The 27546-nt window shown below is 30.1% G+C and overlaps 2 protein-coding genes and 1 long non-coding RNA gene across 13 annotated transcripts; all 3 read left to right on the top strand.

Annotated features, from left to right (window-relative positions):
* Positions 1–3682, top strand: LOC131618106 (uncharacterized). Of its 11 annotated transcripts, none has more exons than XR_009288742.1 (10): positions 1–270; positions 377–468; positions 577–651; positions 740–1130; positions 1386–1404; positions 1696–1782; positions 1889–2027; positions 2539–2812; positions 2930–3298; positions 3385–3678. It is a non-coding gene; the product is annotated as an uncharacterized LOC131618106 (long non-coding RNA). The 11 variants fall into 11 exon arrangements; XR_009288740.1 differs by having other exon boundaries at positions 1693–1782; XR_009288739.1 differs by having other exon boundaries at positions 1696–2027.
* An 11897-nt stretch (positions 3683–15579) lies between these two features.
* LOC131616271 (beta-galactosidase 1-like) lies at positions 15580–21135 on the top strand. The gene is made up of 19 exons (XM_058887552.1): positions 15580–15911; positions 16063–16158; positions 16259–16371; positions 16475–16541; positions 16688–16780; positions 16898–17041; positions 17594–17682; positions 17775–17880; positions 17979–18066; positions 18162–18280; positions 18372–18536; positions 18623–18801; positions 18897–19006; positions 19129–19238; positions 19347–19457; positions 19543–19653; positions 19872–20077; positions 20168–20504; positions 20585–21135. Exons 1-19 carry the CDS (start codon positions 15750–15752, stop codon positions 20693–20695), a joined length of 2517 nt encoding a protein of 838 aa, XP_058743535.1. The 5' UTR covers positions 15580–15749; the 3' UTR covers positions 20696–21135.
* A 705-nt stretch (positions 21136–21840) lies between these two features.
* Positions 21841–24960, top strand: LOC131616272 (uncharacterized). Its single transcript, XM_058887553.1, has 6 exons — positions 21841–22502; positions 23291–23343; positions 23655–23742; positions 23836–23934; positions 24141–24265; positions 24520–24960. The coding sequence occupies exons 1-6, from the start codon at positions 21864–21866 to the stop codon at positions 24557–24559; spliced, it is 1044 nt and encodes a 347-aa protein (XP_058743536.1). The 5' UTR covers positions 21841–21863; the 3' UTR covers positions 24560–24960.
* Positions 24961–27546: the final 2586 nt, after the last annotated feature.

Raw genomic sequence — 27546 nt, 5'->3', positions numbered from 1 at the left:
TTCAATTTCTTCTCTCTCTCAGTCCTTTCTCTCATTCTCTCTCTTCCTTTCTCACTTTCTCTCTCACGTTTCTTCTCTTCCCTTTCCTTTTTCTTTCTTTCTTCTTTACAAACCGGATGGTACTCTATGATACTCTTGGAGCGTTTCTGGTATGTCCACGGAAACTTACGGAGCTTCGAAACTACTGAAGATGTTGTAGTTATTGTATGTCACTCTTCATGTTAGGGTTTGTGGTGAATTTTGTGCAGGGAGGATTTGGAGTATATAAAGGTATGTTCTGAGTATCGGTTATGAAATTTCTTCGATTTGTGTCGGTTATGAAATTTCTTCGATTTGTATCTGTTTCTGAATTGTTTGGTTTTGTGTTTAAAATTAGGGTTTTGGTTTTGTGGCTAGGGTTCAATAACGGGAAAATTACGGTTTTAATTTTATAGACTTATCATCGGTGTTCGGTCGAAGAGGTTGCCGGTGAGTATTCTGAAACAAGTTTGATTTCAACCTTTATTTTCGATTTGCCAACGAAGTGACATTTTTTTTGTTTGCTTACAATGTTTTGTTAATTATTTCTTGATGAAGGTTTGAACGTTGTTGCTGTTTTATTGTTATAGTGTCCACAAAATCAATGTTTTGTCGTTGTTGGTCGTAAACAAGGTTGGTCCTTCGGTTTGTTGATTCAAACAAATCATATATTGATTGCATTAATTGTTGTTGAGGTACAACTTTGAAACTGTCTTTGCAGCATCTTTGAAATTGCCTTTAATGGTGGGAACATATTCGGTGTCGGCTTTGCTTCGTCAAGTGCAGGTTGGGAATTTTCATAAGCTTGCTATCTTGACTGATTTTTTTTCTGATTTGCTCTCTCTTCACATTTCTCATTCTTTCTTTCTTTGAAGTTGTCTCTTCCTCTTCTTTCTTCATGTTCTTCTGCTCTTTTGATTCGATTTCAAGCGAAGAAGATGGAAATTTATTTATGGTTTGTGGTATTGTTTCACACGAAGAGTTTATGGCGGCAGATCTGAAGTTTTCGGCGATTTCACAGCGCTCGATTTTGCGGTGGTAGCTTTGTCCCCCGATCCTATCATCTCACTCAACTTATTTGTGGATCTACACTTTGATATGATGCGTTGTTGGTTAGTTTATGGTTTCAAATCGTTTTCTGTTCTAAAATTTCAGGTTTTTTCCAATTTGTTTTTAGGGTTTTTGTTACAAGCTTTTAGAACTGACTGGTTGATAAAGAAGTAATTTTTAAGAAAAATGTGATTACCTTTAGATGATGCTTTGGAATGTCATGTTTTGATTTTAGGGTTTTTGTTACAAACTTTAGCATCTTCTTTGTTTAACAAAAGTTGGTTACATAATGATGCATAAGATTTGTATTTATGCAGGTTGGCATTTTTGGCAGAGGTTGGTTATTTACCATGGTTGATGTTCTGAATGTGAATGTGGTTCATCATGTAGTTGGATATGTATAAAATTGGTTTACTTTAATTTCTACTTTGTTTAGATTCAACTTTTGCTTTATTTTACCATGGATATCAATGTTTGGCTTGATGTTTGAATACTCAAGGATAGCTTGGAGAATGAAGGATGCAGGGCATGGTTCAGTTTAGAACTGGACTTGAATTGACTTAGTGTAGGTATGAATATGGTGAACTGGACTGGTTTTAATGTGAGCATTTTTCTGTTATGTAGCAGGTCTTGAATGGCATACATATGGTGCGATGACGGTTTTAAATGCGCTTTGGTTTGGATGTATGGTAAGGTGTATGGACTGATATGATGGTAAGGTGTATGGACTGTTTTTACCCTTTAAAGGTATTTGACAAGTTCTTGAATGTTTCAGATTATGAATTTCTTACCTAAAGGGGCTCGCTCTCTTCTTGCGCAGCCAATATTACAAGTTTCTATGGAGAGTGCTACCGATTCGCAAACACCGGCGGGATTTATTCGGCTGGTCTCGACCACGAGATATGCATTTAACGTCAAAGGCAGAGCCTGGATTGCAGCTGTGGCCAACAAGCTTAGAGGTAAATAGCATTATCAAGTTGTGAATGATTTTTCATTTTCATGTTTCTGTTAAGATATTTGAAATTATGTTATTAAATTCTGTTGTAAATAGCACATGTTCAAATCATTTTATTCCTATAATCATGGAATTTGGTTGCACACACTTTATCATTAACCTCTGCCATGTGTGTTTTAAGCCAAACTTCAATTCGATTTATACAGGTAAGTTGAAGAGATAGAAAAGGAATGTGTTGGTAATAGTTGAAGCAGGATGGTAAAATACACATCTTTGATATCATACTTGGAAGTGTAATTATGCTGCCACTTGATATGACGGTCAGAAAGATGCAGTTGCAAAATCATATAAAAGGAAACTGTCCATATTTTGTTTCTGTTGTTAAAGAAGTTGATTTGTATAAGTTTGATCCATGGCAGCTTTCTGATACTTCCTTTTTTCACTTATAAATAATTTCTTTTGTTACTTTTCTTTCTAATTGCATATGAATAATATGTTTTTGGTGATGTATGCAGAAACGGGTTATCACAGTGAGAAAGAATGGTACTTTTCTCTCAGGGGGATCGAAAATACTCGAACAGTTCCCGGCCTAACCGGGTTGCCGGAAGTGGTTACTGGAAGGCTACCGGAGCTGATAAACCAACTGGGAAAGTGAAACCAATGGGGATACAAAAAGCACTGGTTTTCTATGCCGGTAAAGCCCCCAAAGGAGTGAAAACTAATTGGATTATGCATGAATATCGTCTTGCCAACGTTGATAGGCCCGCCAGCAAGAAAAATAATTTAAGGGTATGTTTAGTGTCCAATTAAGTTTAATTTTTCAAATTATTGTTGGTGATGTCGAAGTGTCTGGAAATGTTTCATAGAATTTTTTTATCTGATTTTAGTTTGATTTTTTATTTGCAGCTTGATGATTAGGTATTATGTAGAATTTACAAAACAAGAAAGGAAAGATTGAGAAATTCAACACGAGTCTGGTTTTCTCGCTGTATGTGACTAGGCTTTCTCACAAATTTCTGACCAATTTCCGTTAATGCCATTGTAGGGAACTCTTGTCCATCAAGAAAATGCTGAACTCCATAAAAAAATGGACTTCATTCAGAAAGAAAATGCAGAGCTACAGAAGAAGGTTTATGAAGCAAGGAGTACAAATGAAGAAAATGTGGCATCGAATCTTTCATGCACTATCAATGGATATGATTTACATGCGCCGATCAATCTTTAGCTAAGGCAACCACAGGCTCAATACAGTGAACCCGCAACCATGAAATTATGGTATTCCCTCGAACTAATAATATATCGCATATAGATCCAGTTTCGCTATTTTTCTTTAGAAACTAAACGCTTAAATTCTGCACCAGATTACAGCTGCATTCCTAACAAGCTGTCATGAACCAGTTCAAATATATAGCAGCCTAGCAGGTGGTTTTAGAATTTTGTTCTCTAGCAGCTGAGATATTATTGTATGAAATCTATAGATTAATTATAGAATCAACAAATGCATCTAATATTTGTATCAATTCCTCTTTCTAATTTAAATTCTCAAACTTTCCTGATATGTTATACTACTGATCATTTTCAGTTGTGATCAGTTGAAATTACACTTTAAACACTAAAACTCAGTGTAGACCTCTATACCATACCAATATACTATTCACATGCATATCTTTATGAGGATATCAACATTACTGTTTCCACAAAAAAAAATAACATAATTATAATTTAATATAAGAGCAAAAATGCTATTCATTATAAATAAAATTGTTATTAAGGTTATTCATTAGCCTATTTATTTCAGTATAACGATGAGTTTTCAATTTGAATTATTGATTTTAAATTTTAAGGCAAAATTTTCAATTCACCCTGTTGAATGTGGACTAAATATTTTGTTGAATGTTGACTAAATAGTATTGTTTCCAAAAAAGTTATTAAATACCATGTAATTTTATTTTCAAAAACTGCTTATAATTTATTTTGAATAAAAAAATTTATGTACTTCAAACATTAGTTTTGTTCTCATTAATGTATTTTTTATAAACAACAATTATTATTTGGAAAAACAATACGTGTGACCGACCAGAACCGGTGCATACGCACGGGTTTTTATTGACCGATTATAATGGACTATTGTCATGCAATTAGGGGTGTTATAATGTAGTATCATTAAGAGAAACAAAATTATTTAGTATCATTTATATCATATTATAAGAAAAAAAATTAAGAGAAACAAAATTATTTAGTATCATTTATACCATCATTATTATAATATTAATACAATTTATTATTCTTTATGACATTTATAACTTTTTTAATACACTTTATTATTTATTATTTAACTACACTCATTTCTTTCTCTCCAATTAATAATTAATAGTATTATTTATAAAATAATTATTGTTAGATTAAACCCTAAATAGATAACTATTAAGAAATTTTAATTTTAAAAAAATAAAAAGTAAATGAAAAAATATATAATAACTTACAAATTTTATATAAAATAATATATATTTTTTCAATATTTCGACAAATATTTTATAAACGACAAATTTGTTTATACGGGAAATTTTTAATTATTTTAAGAAAAATCAAAAATAATTTTAAAAATATATAATTGATTGTAGTGTTTGATTATTTTTTTAAAATAGGTTTGATTAGATCTCTAATAAATAATTTTAAATTAAAATTTATACATGAAGACAAGTTTATAATTGATTCTAATGTTTTTTTAATTTATAAAATTACTAAAACAAAACAAATAAAAATCAAAGTGACTTTAAGATTTAGAATTTAAAATAACCATTTTATAGTAAATTAAAAATAAATGAATGCTTAAAAAACACGTATACTTTAAAAGTTTGATAAATGTATCTTTAATATTTTTATTGAACCTAATATTTTTATGAAAAATCAAAACAAAAATAATATCTAAATATAGAAAAAAATTATTAATTAAAATATTTTTATATACAAACAAAATTATAAGCACATATTTATTATCTCTTCTAAATATGTACAATAAGTTATTGATATATTTTATTGTGATCATTTTGACATTGAATAAGTTATTGATATATTATCTCTTCTAAACTATGCACTTTGTCATTGATAACTTAAATATGTGATCATTTCGACATTGAATACCAAAATATTTGAAAGTAGTAATATAATATTTAATGTCAGATTTACTTTTTTTCACTTTTTTCTGACATTGAATACCAACTCTCTCCTATGTCACCTCAACAATTATTAATTTCCTCTCAATATTTCTGTCTTCTCTTTTTTCAATTTTAATTTTTTCTTCTTTATTTATTTATTTCAAATGTATTAATATACCTTCTTTCATATTATTATTTTTAATTTATTTTCTCTCCATTTCTAAGTTTACTAACATTTCATCTATATTTTTTTTCCACGAGTTGTTCTTTTGTTTCCAACAAGAAAAAAAGTTATCTATGTTGTTTTTCTTATATTAATTTTTGTGTTTTATTTTTTTTCTTAATTTATAATGTTATTTTTATTATTAGATAAATATTAACTTATATACTATTTTCTTTTTTAGGTTGTTCAATTTGTTTTTCTACAATAGATTTTCAATGTTTCATATTTCATTTATGTGAGACATCATTATATTTTCAAAATTTTGAAGATAATCATGACTTTATTCTATTATTTTTGACTCAACTCCATTACTTCTTCCCAATCAATGCACACTGACATGCACCAAAAAAATAGTTTTCCTTCTCCCAATATTTGCTAAATAGCCTCTTTATGAAGTTTCATCCTTCTCCCAATGTTTGTTGAGTTTGACTGCTATTAAAAATGTTTGTTGTGTTTATGAATTTTTTTAATAAGTTTTAATTGATGAGTTTTGAATTTATTTTTGGTAAATGGTAAAGTTTATATCATATTTAACTCAATTTTTTGTAATATTTATATCTTATTTAATTTTATTTCATTTCTACTTATTTATATTTTTATTCATATTTGTTTATTTATTTATAAATTTTTAGATTGATGAAAGAAATTATTGAAGAGAAACCATTGTTGTCAAAACAATATTTATTTAAAATCATTTTTTAAAATAATTTTTTATTATTGTCAAAACAAACAAAAAAAATTATTCGGAAAAAAATACATTGTTGATTAAAATATTTATTTATACGGGGAACAACTATACTATTGATTCAAATACTTCTATAAATAATATCATAACAAAATTATCTTTTATATATAGAAAAAAATATTACTATTATAAATGGAAATAATTTTACTATTAATCTAAATATTGAATAACAAAAAAATTTATCGATCATTTTTTTCAAATATGTGAAAACATTAAGGGAAAAAAAAAACTATTTTTATAAACAAGAACAACTTTACTACTGATCTAACTTTAATACATGACAAAAAAATATTATTGTTATAAACACGAAAAACTTTACTACTGATCTAACTTTATTACATGACAAATGATCATTTTTAATAAAAAGGAGTAACTTACTAATTCAACTTTAGTACGGGAAAAATGAAACCACTGATTCAAACATGTAGTTAGTCAATAAAATTTTATTGTTTTTTTTTTTTCTCATATCGTAGAAATTATATGAAACAGGAAAAATGAAACAACTGATCCAAATATTGATATCATTTACATTTCATCTTCTAAATAAATAAAAAATAAATAATTTTTTTTATTTTACAATTTAATTTTTCTTTCATTTCATTTTTATTATATATTAAAAACAAATGCGCGTACCATACCAGTACCCGTGCGAATGCACGGGTATCCTGCTAGTTTCATTATAAGACTCAATGATTAACACTTCCATTATTTGAGGTTTTGAAATTATGAGGCCAAATATTAAGACAAATATGTTTATAATATTTAAAAAATACTACAATAGTTTTATTGATTTTTTGTCTAGTATATATAAGTGGTACTAGAGATATAAGTAGGATATGCAGATTTGAGTATGTATTTATGCAATTAGATATCACTACAAAGTTATTAGATAAATTGATTTAACAAAACAATTAAAAGAACTTTTACTTATATAAAATATATAAACTAAAGAAGTGAAAACAAATTGACAATAATTATATATCTAATGTTGAATTCAACAATGTTCAAATTTATTGATAATTGATGTTGTATTAAACAAATTAACTATATTTTTTTAATGTAAGCAAATAAATTACTAATATGCAAATAATAAGTTATCTATTTTTTTTCACAATTTACATGCACAACTTTTATTGTTGACAAAATTCTTTATTTAATTATTGTAGAGAATAAATTTATACAAATTCAATAAACATATCAATCAAGTGATATTTTTTCACTTTTAAATTTCTATTTTTAATATTAATAACTTATTTATATTTATCCAAAAACACTTAAATAAGATTGTGTTAGAGATTTCTTCCTTTTAATCAGAGTTTTTAAATTCAAATTCAACTCTAAATACGTGAAAGTGCTAAATTTTAAATAAATAAAAATTGTTGCTGATTGTAGTCTTTTTCGATTCAAGTAATTAATTTATGCAATTACTTGCAAAGGATATCTAATTTTTTTTATAAAAAAAATAAGGCAGATAATTTCTTTAGCTTGTGGTGTTAAATTTATTTAGACTCTCTAAAAATGTTACATATACTCTTAATAGACAAATATAAACATATACCAACTCATCCACACAAAAAAAAATTGAGGCATAATTTCAAAACAATGATCCCAAATTTAAACATACAAATTGAGGCATTAATAGCTTTAAAAGACTACATTACATTAACTATAGCTCCAATCCAATTCAATCCAAATTTTCACACGTAATTTGAATTATACATTTTAAAGTTGATGATGGATAAGAATTGCAATTGGTGACTCTTCAATTGTCCCACGCATACACTTTATTAAGGCCCTCACATTTTAGTGATCACTATTTTGTTGGATAAAATGTTAGACCCTACCAAATCATATGACAAGTGGTGCTGACTTGGGGAGAAGCTAAGGCTTAGCTACAATGTGTGTATCTGGCAAACTCATCCTTTTACGAGAATAATATCTCTTTAAACATGTTTCAATTTGAGAAAACAAAAAATCTAGTTTCTACACAATTTTAAAGTTGCTTTCTACTTTTAGAAAAAAATATTGTTCCATTTTCTGTTTTCACAATATTTTCCGTCATCCGTTGTAAATCAAAATTAATATACATTTATGATATTATATATATCATCTTAAAAAAATTGACGTGAACATTTAAAATATTAAAAACATATATGTCAAATAAATTGAGGTTATTGGGGTAATTTTCTTGAATATGAGTTAGTTATGTGTGTTTTTTTTTAAAACTTGATAATTAAAAAAAATTCCAATTTATTGACCAAAAATATTGTAGATAAGAATTAAATATTTAAGAAATATAAATAAAACTTTGAAATTTTATAGGATCAATCAAATATTTAGCCAATTTTTTTATTAAGTTTTCATTTTTTTCAATAATATTATTTCATTTTTTATAGAAAATTAATGACCTCAGATCTCATGTTTAGGGTAAAGTTTAAAACACAAACAAATAAATAAATTTAGATTTAAATGTGCAATTAGTTTTTGTAAATATATATGTTTTATATTCATTTTTGGCAAAATACTTTTTTTTTGTCCCTTAAATTTATTTTGGGGTCCAGTTTGGTCCCTTAATTAAGTTTCAAAAGTTTCATAGGGATCATTTAATTGTTCAAAAAGGTCCACGTTGATTCTTTCCGTCAAATAGGATGAAACTGACGTCAGATTTTCCTACGTGGCAAGTGATGTGGAATTGTTTATATGTTCTTCTCCTTTGTTTCATTTGCTCTCAGTTTCCTAGTTTCATCTTCGTTCTAAAAATCCCCAAATATTAGGGTTCATATTTCAGAATTTAATCAATGGTCAGAGGTCAATCAAGGATGAAATTCATCGTGGAAAATAAAGTCGTCAACAAATTCTGGGGAATGTACATGTGATTCTAATTTGAAGAACAATGGTCGATTGGAAGGGAATTTACGATGGAAACCTAAATGTGGTTGTGGAGACATGACTGCTCTTCGAAGAGCTTCAACTGTCACGAACTATGGGAGACAATTCTGGGGTTGTCGTAATTATAAGGTAAAAACGAATTTAATCTCATTCTAAGATTATTTTTATTCTGATTGGACTGTAATGTGAATAACACAGGGTGCAACACAAGCCGGCTGTGGATACTTTAAATGGTTCTATGATGATGCTGAGGATGAAAAGGATCAGTTTATGAGGAATCAAAAGAGTAGGTTGGAGAAGCTTCAACATGATCTTGAGGCTACAAAAACGGAGGTGGAGTGTTTAAAGAAGAATATTAGAGACTTACAAATTCAATTGAAAAAGATCATGAATCTGGAAAAAAATTGAAAGACACTGTTTTATTTTGTTTTAGTTGTGGTTGTTTTTAGGATGTTGTAACAGGTTTACCAGTTGACATAGTTTGAGTCAGATGTAGCATTTTGAAATAGTATTAAAATAGTTTGCAGCAAATGTATTAGTTTCAATTAAAGGATGAATTATGTGTTTCTATTTCATTATGTTTGCTTTATACTCAATAGTGAGTTTCAATTTCATTATGTTTGCATTTGGGTTATGTCATATGTTCAAAATTCAGACATAACATAGTTGCTTAATACCAATAACAATCATAATGTTCAAACTTCAGAATTAACATATGTTTAAAACATAAAATGCAGTCATAGATTTATAACATAGGTTCATAACATTACTTGTCCAAAAGACCTTAACATTATATCTTAGGTTCAATAGACCTTAACAATTTGCTTCATAACCAAACAGTAGTTCTTACATAAAAGAAAACACAATGTAAGAGTGCTGAAATAAATCTAAATTTTCCAGCTTGATGTGGATTTCTTGGTAGGAGTTGTCCTTCTTGTTGTTGGGCCAAATGCAATTCTGGCTACATTCAACCTAGTTGTTGGATCAAGTTGTATGAAAGGGGTAATTGGCCTTCTGACTGACAATTTCTTGAATTTTTGAGTCATTTTCTTAGATTTTGGGGTCACTTGCTTAGATGCTTGACTTGTTTGTTGGGATACCGTTGGAGCGGTAAAGCGGCAAACAACAAAAGATTTGAAAATATTACTCTAGAAATTTATGGTGTCCATAGAGATGGTTGTTAGAATTAATTAGGCTGGGACATTGGTTATTCATTTGTTCTAATATTCACACCATATTTTTACTAATTTTGTCTAAAAATCAGCTATTAAATTGAGGGGAATACAAAGAAAGTAAGAGACTGAGCCCGGGCGCATGCCCAGACTCGTTGGACTATAAAACTGCTCCTTATATATATATATATATATATATATATATATATATATATATATATATATATATATATATATATATATATATATATATATATATATATATATATATATATATATATATATATATATATATATATATATATATATATATATATATATATATATATATATATATATATATTATGTTGAGAGAGAGAAACAACCTTTTTCTAAAAAATCTTATAGCAAAAAACAAAGTGAGTTTTAAGTTTTTATTTTGCTAAAATACTTTTTTATGTAAATCAATGACCTCAGATCCATATTTAGGACAATGATAAAACAAATTAAATAACTTCATTAATTAGAATAATGAAAGGTGCATCTAAGTGAGTTGGTCAAACAAGTGATTAGAAAAATTAAAATACTTCAAAATTCTACCGTACACCCATCTCTGCCCCCTTTGAAGTTTGAAAATAATTGCGAATTTTGCTACTTGCAATTATCTCAGCTGTTTTCAATTTAATTTCAAACAATTATCACAAAATTTTCAACACACAATGACATATTTTCTTACCAAAATATCTAGATTTCAAAAAGGCCATCTCCTAGAATTCTAGTTTTGTAGACATTGTTGCCAACTCAATTTGGTGCCACCAATTAATGTACAGCATGACTAGCATGTGATCATTTTTCTAAATAATATTAGTTTACCGGCATTAGACATGGTATACAGATATGTTAATTTAATTGATTAATTACCTAAGCTCAAAATTGAGCTGGATTTGTATTATGGTTATATGAGCAATTAATAAGGCTAAGTCTACTCATGTTTAGAAGCTATATGAATCACAGCTAATAAACAACTACTAGATGGTGATTGAATTGTAGGGTATCCCCATAGTTGGTGAACCTTCATTTCAATTAGTTTGAGATAAAAGTTAAAAGTTAGGAGAAGAATTTTGAAGTTAATTTTGAAATTAATTTTGAAGTGAAAATAGTGTGTATAGGTCCACCTTGAAAAGATGCAACAACAAAAGAATAAAGATGAATTAGTGGAAGACAAGAGCATCTAATGAAATGGCTTCTTTTGTCAAGTGGCTTTGACTTTTCATACATATGTATGGTTCCATGTGAAAACTTTTTTTTTTTTTTGAAAAAGTTTCATGTGAAATTTGATGGATATTTAATGTTTGAGATATGTGTAGGAATTTTCAGATGTATGATTATTAAAAGTTATAAAAATTTTAAAATCTTTTAGTACAAGTTGACATTTCTAAATATTTTAAAAATTATTTTAGGAAATCTTTAAAAAAAAATTAACACTATAAATATTTTATACAATTAAAATAAGTTTGATCTTAGCTTCAATGCCACTTTAAACTCAAAAGTTTAAAACTCTAACAAGTCTTTAAATATCTTGGATAAAATTGGTTTAAACAGATGTTTAGTGTTTCTTCTATAATCTCATTTTACACCTTAATTGTTTTAAAGTGGCTTCAACTCTAAGCCATATCCAAATCTTTTTCCAACACTAAAGTTCTTATTTCTTGAAAAACAAGACATATTAAATGCAATTATGTAACTATGTGAAAATCGAACAAAAACTAAAATAATAACACCTAATTGAAATAAAATTGCATGCAAATATGCTATATTAGAGTTGATAGTGAGGTTGGCAGAGGAAGTTTGTAGAAAAAATGACGAATTATGTGTATATTTAAGAGTAGATAAACTATAAGAACTAAAATATTGAACATCAAATTTTGATATTTTAATACTATATTATTTATATTTTAAAATAAAATTTACAAATACGCATTAAATGTGAAAAAAAAACAATATAAATTGCATGCGAGTTAGAAGTAAAATAAAATAGTTATATTAAATTATATTAGTTGATAGTTGTAAAATGACATTTATTTACAAAGACACCAGTTCGAATCTATAATATTATGGGCGATGTGTAGATTTCCCCTCCACTAGTGGTACATGGTGTGTGTTGGAATAAAATTGGTTTGTACTGTATCCCTAAAAGTTTAATGATTACAAAGTATTTAAAGAATAATTGGGTATATTAACTTATGTTCAAGTGTGCAGGACTATAGACAAAAAATTTATGGTACAAGTTAAGTTTTAACACAGAAGTTGAACATTTGAAGAGAAGTTTGAAGATCTAAATTTGAAGGATCAAAACCCTTGCATCAGATTCTGAAGACTCAAACTCTAAAGCTGGTCATGCTCTGAAGAGGTCAACTTCTGAAGATTAGACTCTGAAGAAAGTCAACCTCTGAAGATACAGACTCTGGATACTTAGACACTGAAGCTGTCCTAGAAGACTTTAAAGAGGTCAATCTCTGAAAACTCAGACTCAAAATTCATTCAAAGCGCTAGGATCAAGAAACTATGATATGTCACTATCAGACTCAGAAAGCAATTTGTCTTTTTCTGATCACGTGAAGATTCAAGTTCAAAGACAACAGAGATGGAACAGGTAATTCCTTTTGAAGCTAAAGATTTTTAAAAGTGTTTTTGCCAGGCATTAACCATTTGAAGAAACTTCTCAATATCTCTGATCAAAGCTTCTCTAAGACTCACTTGTGCACGAAGTCTTCTCCAACGTCTCTCTTGTATTTCTTTATATAAGGAACTGAAGACTTGAAGAAAAGTACAAAATGAACCATTGAAAAACAAAGAGTTATTACTCTGTCAAATCAAAAGTACAAATTTAACTTAGAACTACTTAACACTTATACATTCTTAGAAATTCTTAAGTCTTAAGAGTCTTTTGTATTGTATCTTGTTTACACCTCTGAATGTATATCAAGTGTAACTCTTAAAGAATCTCTCATTTATAAGTTTGATTGTAAGAAATCTCTTGCTTGTGTGCTTAAGCATATGAAAGTTTCTTGCATGTGTGTTTGAGCATTAAAAGTCTCTTATTTGAGGGTTTGAGCATTATAAATCTCTTGCATGTGCGCTTGAGCATTGAAAGTCTCTTGCTTGTGTGTTTGAACATTTGTAATTAGATTTGAATTAGATTTGGTTATAGTGAAATCTCTTGAAAGTGCAAGTGGACTGAACTATTCTTGATTTGTAGGAGAACCAAAATATCACTTGTGTCTCTCTTTCTCTTATCCTCTAACTCTAATATTGTTTTCTATCCGCTGCAAACAACTTACCGTGAATCAGATTCTAGACCTTTGATTCAGAATCAAATAAAAAAGTTTCAAAAAAGAAAATACAATTCAACCCCTCTTCTTCTTTTTTTCTCACCTTCGAAGTTATTTTTAATGTGATTATTCCCTTACAAATAACCTTCAAATTTTGTCCTATATGAATATAACTCATTGCATTGTAAAGACACACTTAAAGAATACTAATAGAAAAATCATGTTATTCCATCTTTCTCATTTAATTCTATTATTCTACATTTTACAATATCATACTATAATTTTGTATAACTTCATAACAAAAAAAATTTAAAATGGAATTTGTAGAAAAATGGAGGGTAGATGCATATGTATATATATGGTTTTAATATTAGGAGAATATAATTATTTGATACTTGCAAGTTATTGATAATATGAAAATGAAGGGAGGTGAGGTTGCCACATGGCAGGTTGGTGTTAACAAATCATGCATGGAGTGGTGAGTGAGTGGGGAAGAAAAGAAAGTGCAAAATCTCATTACTTTGCTTTCTATGTGGATTTGGAAGTTGTTACGATTATAGTAGTACTAGTTCATAAAAGCACTTAAGTTGTTGTTTCTTTTCTTTCTTTCCCTTTCTCCTTAAGCCAAGTAAACCCTTTTTTTAATTTGTGAAAGAGATAGGTTGCTTCTTATACTCTATCTTATGCCACTAATGTTAGTACATTTGTTGGTAACAATCATCACTAATTGACGAATCAAAATATTTGGGAATTGATAATCAAAATGTTTTTGTTGTTAATTTCTTATGATGTGGCAAGCAATGCATGCGAATGGGAATGGAGCTTTTGTTGCTACTCGTTTCGCTTTTAAAATATCACGAAAAACGCGTTTTCAGTAATCAAACCAAACATAACTTTAATATGTTTTTTTAAGTTGAGAAAAGCTGTTAAAATTAATAAATCTTAGGTGATAATAGATAAAAATTTATAAACATCGTAAGTAAATAATTTTCTGTCACACAGATTAAGTCATTAATTTTTAAATAAAAAATCATCAATATTTGTACCAAAAAACTAAAAATATAAATAAATATCAATTTTTGGTGTATTATTCAATCAAAATTTAATTTTTTGTATAAATTAAATGTATAATTATTTAAATCAAACCAATTATAATAATTAACAAAAAAAATTCATTTTTTAATAGTTCTGTATTTTAAATTTACAAAATTATTAATTAAGCAGAAATAAATCTAAATCATCAATCTCCGAATAAAATAGGATGAATAAATAAAAATAATTATAGTAAAAATAAAATAGTAGATTAAATTAAATTATAAAATATTTGATAAAAATATGAAATTGAAAAAATAATTAATGTAAGTTTATTATAAATAAATAACAAAAATAGTATATATATTTCAAAAGGAAATAATATGACATAGCTCAACTTGTTTGAATTAGGTGAACTAAAAATTAAAGATTAAAGGAGTTAGAAGTCATAGTTTGATCTCTAACAAATATCAAGAGATTACTAATAACTTCTCATTTAATATATATATATATATATATATATATATATATATATATATATATATATATATATATATATATATATATATATATATATATATATATATATATATATATATATATATATTATCCTAAAATCAAACTAATTTAATAAGCAATTAATTTTAGAAATATAATAAAATACTAAATGTAGAGTATTTAATAATTGTATTTGATACTTAGAAAAATAATAATATTTAAAAAATTAGAAAAATATATTATTATCTTAAAATTTAACTCATTTAATAAAAAAGGAAGTGTAAAAAGTACTATCATCTTAAAATAAAACAAAATTGAATATGTAATTTAATATAAACGCTATATCATTATCAATTATATATTTTTTAAAATATTGTAAGAAATAAAAGAAGGGAATTTGAATGGATGGAGAAAGGACAAAATGTAGGTCCCAAAATTTTCAGAAAAAGTTTGGCCCTACTAAATTTCCCTCTATCTAACACCATCCACTCCTCACTTTTTTGAATGTTTATAAATGCAACTGCAAACCACCTCCATTTTGCAACAACAAAGTTTTTACCTTCACACTACAATTTTCCTTAATACCCAAAAAGGAACACACACAAAAATAACAAACACTTTCTCTCTCTATACATTGAAACTTAGAACAAAGTGTTGAAAAAAAAAAAACATAACATATTCAAGGTTTATTATTATTCATTATGGGCTTCAAGCTCAATGTGTTACTGTTGGTGACTCTTGCAACTTCACTTATTGCTCAACATGAAGCTTCTGTTTCATATGATTCTAAAGCTATCACCATTAATGGACAAAGAAGGATACTACTTTCTGGCTCCATTCATTACCCCAGAAGTACTCCTCAGGTATTTTCATCAAATGTCTTTCTGGGCTGTTCTTATTTTCCATTTTTACCAATTGGGTACTTTCAAGTTTCAACCTTTATTATTAAAAAGATGTTTGTTTGTTTGTTGAATAACTAAAAATTTGATTTTTTTTTTTTTTTGGTTGTTTCAGATGTGGCCAGATCTTATCCAAAAGGCTAAAGAAGGAGGATTGGATGTGATTCAAACTTATGTTTTCTGGAATGGGCATGAACCTTCTCAAGGCAAAGTAATTATTAGCATTAACAATGCTTGTTAATTGTTTCGTTATGCTGGTTTTGTTTGTAGTGTTATTTGAACTAATCAATTTTTGTTTTTGATTATTGAAGTATTATTTTGAGGGGAACTATGATTTGGTAAAGTTCATAAAGCTAGTACAACAAGCTGGTCTCTATGTTCATCTGAGAATTGGTCCTTATGCTTGTGCTGAATGGAACTTTGGGTAATAACTAATAAAAGAGATTAATCTTAGTTTCCTCTTTTAATTAAACAATAATCATTTTTACTTGAAATTTGTTAACAACTTTAATGGTTAATTTTTTTAGAGGCTTCCCTGTTTGGCTCAAGTACATTCCAGGTATCAGTTTCAGAACAGACAATGGACCATTTAAGGTGAGTTTACAATTATCATCATATCTTTTAAGAGTCACTAAAAATAGAAAGAATTAAAAAAATAATATTCATGTTTTATAGTTTACTTGATGTTAATAAGTTATTACTTTTCCCTTGTACTAACTTGATTTTTGTGTTTGGTGAAGTTTCATATGCAAAGATTTACTACTAAGATTGTGAATATAATGAAAGCTGAAAAGTTGTATGAATCACAGGGTGGTCCTATAATTCTATCTCAGGTAAATTAAGCAACATTTTTTTGTAAATTTAAAAAAAGTGTTAATTTTGTTATTTACTTATTAAGTAAAAGTGGAGATATATAATGATGGTATTGTATTGCTTTTGTTTTTGCATAGATTGAAAATGAATATGGACCGATGGAGTACGAACTCGGCGCTCCTGGTAAAGCCTATACGCAGTGGGCTGCACATATGGCTGTAGGACTTAGTACTGGTGTTCCATGGGTGATGTGCAAACAAGATGATGCTCCTGATCCTATTGTAAGTTAATCTTATATGTAACCTTTTTAAGGATATTCTTTTTAACCTTTTCGAAATTGTAGATTGTAAATGTTTAGATGTGAGAGGTGTAAGTAAGAAAATGATAGAAAGGGAAGAGAAAAAGACAGAAATGATGTGATAAGAAAGTAAAAAGTGGTATAGATTGTTCAATCTCAATTCAATGGTTGATATTGATTTCTATTAATTAATTATCTATGTATTCTGAACCGTCCGATCTCAAATCCATGGTCGAGAAATGAGTAAAAATTTAAGATTGTTCCTCCTTGTGCATGGTTGATATTTTTCATTTGTTCAGCCTTTTCAATAATATTCTCATCATCATGTCCAGTTTTTTAGCACCATAACTTTAATGAAACTACCCTACATGCATGTGGTTCAAATTCAAAATTTGGCACTAGTCAATTTCCTTTTTTTTTTAGCAATGGAGAGAAAAATATAGTTATGTAAATCAAAATTTTCTCGATAATGTTGTGTTGAATTTGCGTCAAGTGTCATTTGCCAGCTTCTAATTCCAATGTAAATTCTTTGCAGATTAATACTTGCAATGGTTTCTATTGTGATTATTTCTCTCCAAACAAAGCTTACAAACCAAAGATGTGGACAGAAGCTTGGACTGGCTGGTATAATGAATTTGCAGCTCGTATTTTGTTAATTCTCGAGTTTCTTAAGGAAAAGATAAAAATCAGTTTGTATTCCTTTTTTAACTTTACAGGTTTACGGGCTTTGGAGGTCCGGTTCCTCATAGACCTGCTGAGGATTTGGCATTTTCAATTGCAAAGTTTATACAGAAAGGGGGATCATTTATCAACTACTACATGGTAACTTAACTTCAATATTCGTTGACTTCAGTGTGTCGGTGTGTGGATTTGTCGTTTTTTAAAATTCAACTAAAGTCACTTTGTTTTGTTGTTTTTAGTATCATGGTGGAACAAATTTTGGAAGAACTGCTGGTGGTCCCTTTATTGCGACAAGCTATGATTACGATGCACCACTTGATGAATACGGTACGCTCTAAAGATTCAAATATCTATGATCTACGGCTACTGATATTTAGACACAAGTGCAAAGAAGAGTTATATTATTCTTTTTCGCTACGCAGGGCTCCTTAAGCAACCAAAGTGGGGTCATTTGAGGGATTTACATCGAGCAATAAAACTCTGCGAACCTGCTTTAGTTTCTGCAGATCCTACTGTAATGCATCTTGGAAACTATCAAGAGGTATATCTATCTCTCAATTCAGTTACATGAGATATTTGAATTCTATCTAAAACGTTCTTTGTACTAATCGGAAAAAAAAATTACCTTTCAGGCTCATGTTTTTAGATCAAAATCCGGAGCTTGTGCTGCATTCCTTGCGAACTACAATTCACGATCTTATGCAACAGTGGCGTTTGGAAATCAGCATTACAACTTACCTCCTTGGTCTATTAGCATTCTTCCTAACTGCAAGCACACTGTTTATAACACTGCAAGGGTGAGGAAAAAAATCCGACGAATTTCTATTTTCAATGACTAGAAGTGAGATGGATATTTCAATAATGATTTGAAATCTCTGTACAGGTTGGTTCTCAGAGCGCAGAAATGAAAATGAGCCGCGTTCCTATTCACGGCGGACTCTCTTGGCAAGCATTTAACGAAGAGACAACCACTACCGACGATAGTTCCTTCACTGTCACTGGTCTGTTGGAGCAGATAAATGCAACCAGAGATTTATCTGACTATTTGTGGTACTCGACAGAGTGAGTGACATATTACTCCATGGCATTGTTGATATATTTATTTGTCATAGTTTCTCCATATTGAATACTTATCTTGTTCCTTTTATTGTTCCCAGTGTTGTGATCAATTCCAATGAAGGATTCTTTAGGAATGGAAAGGATCCTGTTCTTACCGTATTATCTGCTGGTCACGCTTTGCATGTTTTCATCAATGGTCAGCTTTCAGGTCAGTAGAAAATTCTCCGTTTATACCATTTCAATAACATCAAGACATGGTCTATTTATCAATGTTTCAATTCAACTTCATCTTCAATACATTGAGCCTTTTATTTATGATCTTTTGATCAGGAACTGTATATGGAAGCGTGGAATTCCCTAAACTAACTTTTAGTGAGGGTGTGAAGCTTAGAGTCGGTGTTAACAAGATTTCCCTCCTAAGTGTTGCAGTTGGACTTCCGGTTCGTTTTCTCCTTCCCTCTCTATGCATGCCGGTGTCTAAAAATATGAACTGTAGTTGATGTCATCGTCACTATTCTATGTTAATCACTTGGTACATTTATATACAGAATGTTGGTCCACATTTTGAAACATGGAATGCTGGTGTTCTCGGTCCGATTTCGTTGAATGGTCTCAATGAGGGGAGAAGGGACTTAACATGGCAGAAATGGTCATACAAGGTACTTCAAACATTCACCGTGCTATCTCACTTTTCATTGTTGCTTGAGCTTGCTTGAAATTCATTTGGATTCATGTTTCATTTAGGTTGGTCTTAAAGGCGAAGCCTTGAGTCTTCATTCTCTCAGTGGTACTTCCTCTGTTGATTGGCTTCAAGGATATTTAGTTTCTCGAAAGCAGCCATTGACTTGGTACAAAGTAAGTATATAATTCCTCTATAACCCTGCACAAGAGCAAAATATTGATCCATTCTTCTTAATATAGTACTGCTCTTAACTAAAATATAAGCACAAAAGTACATGTATCTCTGGTGTGAATCGAATACATGTACTTTTTTGCTTATGTTTATGTCACGAGGAAGTACTCTTTATGAATTAGTATTCTTATAACTGTTACTACATTATGTGCTATTACAGACCACTTTTGATGCTCCGCTTGGAGTTGCACCGTTGGCTTTAGACATGATAAGTATGGGAAAGGGTCAAGTCTGGTTAAACGGACAGCACCTCGGCCGCTACTGGCCTGCTTATAAAGCATCCGGTTCTTGTGAGTATTGCAATTATGCAGGAACTTATAATGAGAAAAAATGTGGAACCAACTGTGGCGAGGCTTCTCAACGATGGTAAGTTATCATATGTGTAACTTGTTTAAAGTATTTGCTTAATGTTGATGAGAAGCACCGTATTCACTAACCACTGGCTGATAATTTCAGGTATCATGTTCCTCATTCTTGGCTGAAACCAACCGGAAATTTGTTGGTTATGTTTGAGGAGTTAGGTGGGAATCCAAATGGAGTGTTTTTGGTTAGAAGGGATATAAATAGTGTTTGTGCTGATATTTACGAGTGGCAGCCAAATCTCGTTAGTTATCAGTTGCAGGCTTCCGGTAAAGTTAGAGTTCCTGTGAGTCCAAAAGCACACCTGGCATGTGGTCCGGGACAAAAAATATCGTCGATCAAATTTGCTAGCTTTGGAACTCCAGTAGGGTCTTGTGGAAACTATCGCGAAGGAGGATGTCATGCTCACAAGTCATACGATGCCTTTCAAACGGTATTGTTACTTCTTGTTCTATTATACGTTTTCTATGATGGTAACCAGAGTTATGCTCTAACACATTTTTATTGTTGCAGAATTGTATCGGTCAGAGTTCGTGTGCCGTGACAGTGTCACCTCAAATTTTCGGAGGTGATCCTTGTCCACATGTGATGAAGAAACTCTCAGTAGAAGCCATTTGCACCTAATGATTTTCAACCTCAGAAAATAAAAGGAACAAAGATTCCATAAAATATTTTTTCTTATGGTGAAGTTGCAGATAAACACAACACACCATCTGGTTGAAGAAGCCTATACAAAATGCTGTGATGATTGTGGTTATGTGTATATAAATATATCGGTGTTTCAACTTGTTATACAGAAGGTGAAGGAAGATGAAAAGATGGTTGATGATGCACATCGAGACGACGCCAATTGAGTCCATGTGCTGCAAATTGGTTTTTGTTTGTGTGGAAGTCTCTTGCTTCCTGTAAAATATTTATTGTTGATGTTTTCACTTGTAGATTGATGGAGAGAACAATCTAGTTACTCTTTTTTTTTCTCTCCTTATAAGAAACTTTGTAATGTAATAAGATATGTAATGTTAAATTTAGTAATGATATTATGCTTTTAACTCCTTGTTCTTTCATTCTGTCATGCCTCGGTTTAAATACTTGTTTGGTAATTTAATTTTATAAAACTATTTTTAAAAACTGTCTTGAGTAATTTTGAGGAGAACGACGAGGTCATAAACAATAACGAAGTCATAATTAAGCACAAAACATAATGTTAAAATTAAGGCTCAAAATTACTTAAAAAATATAAGCATTCTCAAAATGGTCAGAAGAATGATAAAACAAAAGAACTTATCACATGAGTTTTGGAGTGAAACCGTATCAACGGTAACTTATAAATAGAGTTTATAAAATTGAGAATAGAACTTGAAGTTATAGCTTTTGACAAACTTAAATTAAAGAGATGTTTGAGTTTAATTCAATTTTTGAGGTTATTAGAGAATGTTAGTTAGTTAATTATAGATAACTAACATAATTAGTTAGTTTCCAAATTTAGAAACTTTGTAAAGAGCAATTACTTACACACTAAGTAACTAATCATGACTATCTCTAACTTTTTTTCAATAATATCATTCATTCAATAATGGCTATCCTCAACTTATTTTATGTTGGTACATCTCAGTCATAATCAACCACTATTTTCATTCCTCCCATTTAAAATAAAAATTACTCCAACCAAACAAATAAAATGGTCAAAAAGTAAAAAAGCCATAAAACCATATCTATCTTAATTAATCTCCTTATTATGGTGGGAAATTAAATAAAAGTATCTATGTATAGCTACTACGTACTCCACGAATCTATGCGAAGTGGAAAATCAACAACACCACACTTTTACTTTTGTCTCCTCTCCTCTTCTCTTTCGCTCACTCCTCACTCTATATTTCAAGCTTTCTATATTCTTCTCTTCTCACACTCAATACTACAAATGCACGATCCCATTTTGTCGTTTTCCTTCATTCTTCTCTTCATCATTTTCATTTCATCCATACTTTCTCTCCGTAAAACACTTCTCAAAAACCAAAAAACCATCCTGACCCGCAACCTGGAAACACCCGACCCGACACTTCTCTCGCTAACCGATTCTCAAATCCGTCAACCAGACGAAGATGAATCGACTCCAACTGAGACGGCGCCTTTGCATGCATTTTCCGATGATGACTTGAACCAGTCAATGGATTCGGGTCAGTGTGAATTAAAGAAGAAAAAGAAGAGGAAGAGTAAGAAGAAGAAGGTAACATGTTCCGGAATTGAAGATGATGATGATGAAAAGAGGAGTGATGACGTGGAGAGAGCAAGTTCGGGTTCTGATACCCGACCCGATTCAGGTCGTTTATTAGACCCGTTTAATTCTTCGAGTAGTGTTATGCAGAAGAAAATCAAACCGCAGTATGATGAGCTTGTTAAATGCAATGACTCTAACAAATTGACACTCACACAGGTTTTTCTCTCTCTCTCTGCGCGTGTAATACTTATTACAATAGGAATGAAATTCACTTGCATTCAATGTGAATCACATGAACCAATTAGGACTATTTAATTCACTACCTTTTGGTGTTAATGTTTGATTTAAGACTAATTTGGTAACATAAATACACTCTGGTAATAATAGATAATAGAGTAGTATGAATTCAGAATTTTAAAAATAAGGGTATTTTATTAGAAACGTTCATTAATGTTTTTTTTATCAATAGACCAAGTGTTAATAACCATTAGAAACTCACTCACACAGCGGCGGCATAAGTATCAAGGTTCGAACTTTCCTGATGGCATCCAATCTAGTAATATCGGCTTCTTCGAGTTGAGCTAAGAGTTGCAGACGTTCATTGATGTATTTTAAAGTTACATAATTTTAGACTATAAATATTGTAAAATGAACAATGATTCAACCAAATGAAGTTTGATTCATTATCACATTGCAGCTGGAAGCTTTGAATCTCAGTTTTGAAGTAACATACTAATAATGAAGATTATTTGAAACAAAAGATTAACATAGAGAATACTCCAATTGAAACTGTATGCTATTTTTGCATAAGTACTATTGCAGTTGCAGATGTGACGTGAGGATCTTGCATCAAATATTCATGCCAACTTTTTTAGAATTGTTCAAGCACAATATGTTATTGCAATATATTCGTGGGTGGCTTTAGGTTTAAATTCGTGATGGATAATTGTTTCATTTTGTTTGTTACCTTGTAAAATATCAATCTCGTTTGTTTCAAAATGCAGGTTGTACAGTTTGCAAATAGTTTGGTTGCTGCTAGGAGTGAGCTGCAACACAAGTATGTCCTGAAAGAACTAACTTCGGATTGTTTTTCTGCTTGTGTTTGCTGCTATTGTGAGTCATGAGCGCAATCACAATTAAGAATTAGCTTCATAGTTTTCACCTGTCTATTTATATATTCATGATAAGTTAGATATAATCATATGGTGAAACTATTCAGAATTTCGACTCACTTTATCAGAGGATAGATGCAAACTCAAGTTTTTCCATTGAATGGGGCTTGAGTTCCGTACTACTCTTCTCAACCTGAGCATGTTTTATGATATCGCATGTTATTCTGATTTTCTTTGTGCCCTCTTTATGTAACAGGGCTGATGTGACACAACGCAAGTTTGTGATAACAAAGGCTTTACTATGCAAGGCAGACAGGTCGTCTATCAACAGACTTCGACAACAGGTGGTTTGAATATTTGATAGCAATATGTGTCAATTCAAGGGAAAACTTTGTTTGTCATACCTTCATTGAATGTTTGTTTTTTCGACATTTCAGATATACAAGCTTGAATTAGAGCAAAAACGATTAGAAGAGGATGCTTTTGTTTATAACTGGCTTCAACAACAGCTTAAACTCTCACCAGCATACAACAAGGTTATATACCGCATGCTCTGCATTTTATCAATAAGACATTTTGTGGCTTATGAAGTTTAATTATAATTACTTTTACTGGTTTTCTATTTTTATCCTAACAATATTGAGTATGCTATTTTGTTTTTTCATTATAGATTTTGTATATTAACTAACATTTTATTTTGCTATGATATTGCTAACTACACATTCCTTGTTCTCTATTACAGATGCTTGAAATTGGAGTTTCCATGGAGAAGGAAAAATCCTGTAAGATGGGAGAGAAAAGAGATGATGAATTTTCTGACATTTCTTTTGAAGAATTATTAGCACAAGAAAAGAAGGATTCATTTTGGTAAGTTGTGTTTCATTTATTTTTTGCAAATGCTAAAGAGTGCCCTTGTTAAGGAATAAAAAATGATTTTTTTAAGTGCAACATTAAATAGTGCATTAAAGCACTTTTTGATTCCTTAACTAGTGTCTTGGTGCCTTTTTGTTTTTATTTAATCTCTTAAGATACTTTTCTCTCCTTTTGGCAGATTGATTTCCTCGGAGAGAGGGAGAGGGTTAGCTAATGCTTATAAATAACCATTTTTTGTATTTTGACAGGCAAAGAAATGGGAAAACAAAACAATGGTCAGGCCAATGACGTTGCTAGTTTAGAAAAATTAAACTATAGTTAGTTTAGAATGTAAATCCAAATGCTATTTTTTAAGTTGTTTTGCCATGGCAAGTACTTTTGGTTCTTTTACTGTGCTATTTATTGGTGGTTATATGGAATATAGATGATACATGTTTTTAGTTTCTTTTAATTTTGAATCAATGTAGCCCGGTCACATTACAAAACCAAAGGAAAGACTTTAGTGGTTCATGATTAATTATGTATTATGAAACATTTTAGTGATTCATGACTAACTATGTATTTTGTGGTACTGCTTAGATGAAATGCAAAATATTTGTACACTTTATGCATTGTCCAACACAGAGGAAAACATTAACCTTTTTGAGAGATGCAAAATATTTTTACACTTCATGCATTGTCCAACACAGAGGAAAACATTAACCTTTTTGAGAGATAATCAGCAAGATTATGATTCTAATGAATAATTGACTATTGATCTATATATGTTTTGAAATCTTAATTTGGTAAAGCAAGTTTTTATTCTCATGTGATGGTTCGATGATAAATATATAATGTTAATTGTGAATTTGCATTGCAAATAAAATCATGTCATAAAACAAAGCTTTTTCAAAAGTTATTCATTAAATTATCTAACTTCTTATGAAACATGCATGTTGAACTTCTTCTAAACCATTTGAATGGATTTTATTTGAAGACAAACAAAAGGATAACTTGAAGAGAGTTGATAAGTGTCAAAAATATGTAAAATATGTAGGTACTTATTAACTTATTTTACAAATAATCAATAAAATATTCCGACTAATCAATGAAAAATAATGAAATATTTGTTTGAACATTTTAACTACACATTGACTAAAAACAGATTAAAAGACTAAGAAATCACAAAAGTAACACAAAGATATTGCTAATGCACTTTTCTAACAAGCATGGCTCGCTTAGCGAGCAGGGAGACAGAGAAAATTTCATGGTCAAGTAACTTCAAGGTTAAGCAAATGGTCTCGCTAAGCTAAGAACAACAATGCACTTAGGGAGGTAAGGCGGTTCATGACTTCAAGGCTACGTCAACCTACTTGCAACTTTCTTTGGTGCCTTAGCTCGCTAAGCGCGCTACCCATCCATGCTTAGCGCAAAGTTGCGGGTAGGTTGACATTGCTTAAAAAGAAAGTAAGAGCATAGATGGGTGGTGCGCTCAGCAAGCCTACCATTTCAAACCTTATAAATGGGGTTGACATTCAATGTAAAGTAGAGCACGACGTTGGATTTGAGGTAGTTCTCAGAGAAATTTAGGTTAACACCACAAGTCATAACACGAGAAAATGAGAAAAAGATTGAGGGCGGAAGCGCTGCTCAAGGAATCGTCGTAGATGTTATTCAACTTCTTTTTTCTCTGGCTTAATTGTAAAGCTATGATGAGTAACTATAGCTAATTTTCTCTTTTGTTGAGGTTAGATGTAGTTGTCCTGGTACTCATGTTTTGATCTCGACCATGGCTTTTTATGTAATTCTTCTTAAATTTTAATATTTGATGGATCCTTCATTCTTAATGTTTTTTTTGGATTAACTACCTAAATCATATTTTCATGGTATGACTTGATATTCGAAAGGTACTAGTCATTACTAGATTCAATTCTTTCATCTATTAGATATGCTAAAGTCTAGACATAGATTTAGGTTAAATATTTGTATTAACTATTGAAATTTAATGTTGATGTATTGGCTAATAGGGTGAGAAATCTTCTATTAGGTAACACGACTCATCTTACGTAGTTAACTCACACATAAGCTACGGTGATGGCTTTAGATGGTAGTATTAATAACTGATTAGAATTGCAAATTACTAGTCAAGGGTGCAACATGAAAATAGGTCAATGAAATCTAACCCAACAAATTTTTTTCACTATTAACACCGCAAGTTCAATTTAATTTTGTTATCTTACACTTCAGTATTCACAAACAATCAATCATTTGATAAATCAATCTTAAAGTAATATAAACATTTGAACAGTTTTTACAACACAATCAGTCCGTGTGGAGATGATAGAACTGCGCTTTCACTTTTGTGCTGCAACGTCAACCAATTCCATGATTCGAATCACACTCCAAAAAATTCAAATTTTAATAAAAGTGAAATGTTATTTTGAAATGAGACTTGACACTATTTGAATCATGCTTTCGTGTGTTTCTTGATCCAAATCTCCAACTAATTGACTAGAAACATATTGCGCTGATTTTAAGCTAATGGTTTGATTTATGCATGTGTGAAAACAGTTTAGCACTCAACCCTAGAATGTGCAATTATGTGAGGAGATTAATTATGACGAATAAACCAAAATGATAAATTGACAAACAATAAAATATAAACTAGGACTAATCCTAGGAGGCAGAGCAAATTCAAGTCTCTCTTGCAAGATCAAAAGCATTAGTTGTGTTAGTGATCACACCGACATCATTGTGTTGTGCAGTTGAACGAGTAGCTTTTAATGTTGTCATCATTTCAAGAGTTCAATCGTTGATCAAATGAGGAGAAGAGGAGATCGAAGCTTATCTAGTTGTGGTGAAGAGATAGTGATTTCTTGTGGAATTTTGAAGGAATCAGATGCCCATCCCCATAATCGGCGCCATTGTTCTGTTTAGGAACCAGTAATAGTTGACAACAAAGTGGAGTACGACTTAGATCCGATGGAGCGTGCATCCAGTATTTATGCTTTATTTTTTATTTGAGAAAAATGTGTAATTTTGATTTTAATATCTTATCTATTTTTGTTTGGTTATAAAAAACAGATACTATTTTTTATACATAGATAAAGAACTTATTACCGCGGCATCCAATTCCATTAGTTTAAGTCATGATTGAAAAAATATTTTTTATACATAGATAAAGAACTTATTACGGCTGCATCCAAATCCATTAGTTTAAGTCATGATACTACAATTATACTTATTACGGCGGCATCCAAATCCATTAGTTTAAGTCATGATTGAAAAAATTTGTC

Source organism: Vicia villosa, linkage group LG7 (assembly GCF_029867415.1).
Source record: "Vicia villosa cultivar HV-30 ecotype Madison, WI linkage group LG7, Vvil1.0, whole genome shotgun sequence".
Classification (NCBI taxonomy): Eukaryota; Viridiplantae; Streptophyta; class Magnoliopsida; order Fabales; family Fabaceae; genus Vicia; species Vicia villosa.
This window is presented reverse-complemented; position numbering and strand designations above follow the sequence as displayed.

Excerpts from the sequence above, each read along its gene's own strand:
- LOC131616272 (XM_058887553.1), top strand. The coding sequence starts at position 21,864 with ATGCGAAGTGGAAAATCAACAACACCACACTTTTACTTTTGTCTCCTC. Across the intron at positions 23,743-23,835 it reads TCAACAGACTTCGACAACAG|ATATACAAGCTTGAATTAGA; the intron begins GTGGTTTGAATA and ends TCGACATTTCAG. Across the intron at positions 24,266-24,519 it reads GAAAAGAAGGATTCATTTTG|GCAAAGAAATGGGAAAACAA; the intron begins GTAAGTTGTGTT and ends GTATTTTGACAG.
- LOC131616271 (XM_058887552.1), top strand. The coding sequence starts at position 15,750 with ATGGGCTTCAAGCTCAATGTGTTACTGTTGGTGACTCTTGCAACTTCA. Across the intron at positions 16,159-16,258 it reads ATGAACCTTCTCAAGGCAAA|TATTATTTTGAGGGGAACTA; the intron begins GTAATTATTAGC and ends TGATTATTGAAG. Across the intron at positions 18,067-18,161 it reads TGCACCACTTGATGAATACG|GGCTCCTTAAGCAACCAAAG; the intron begins GTACGCTCTAAA and ends TTCGCTACGCAG.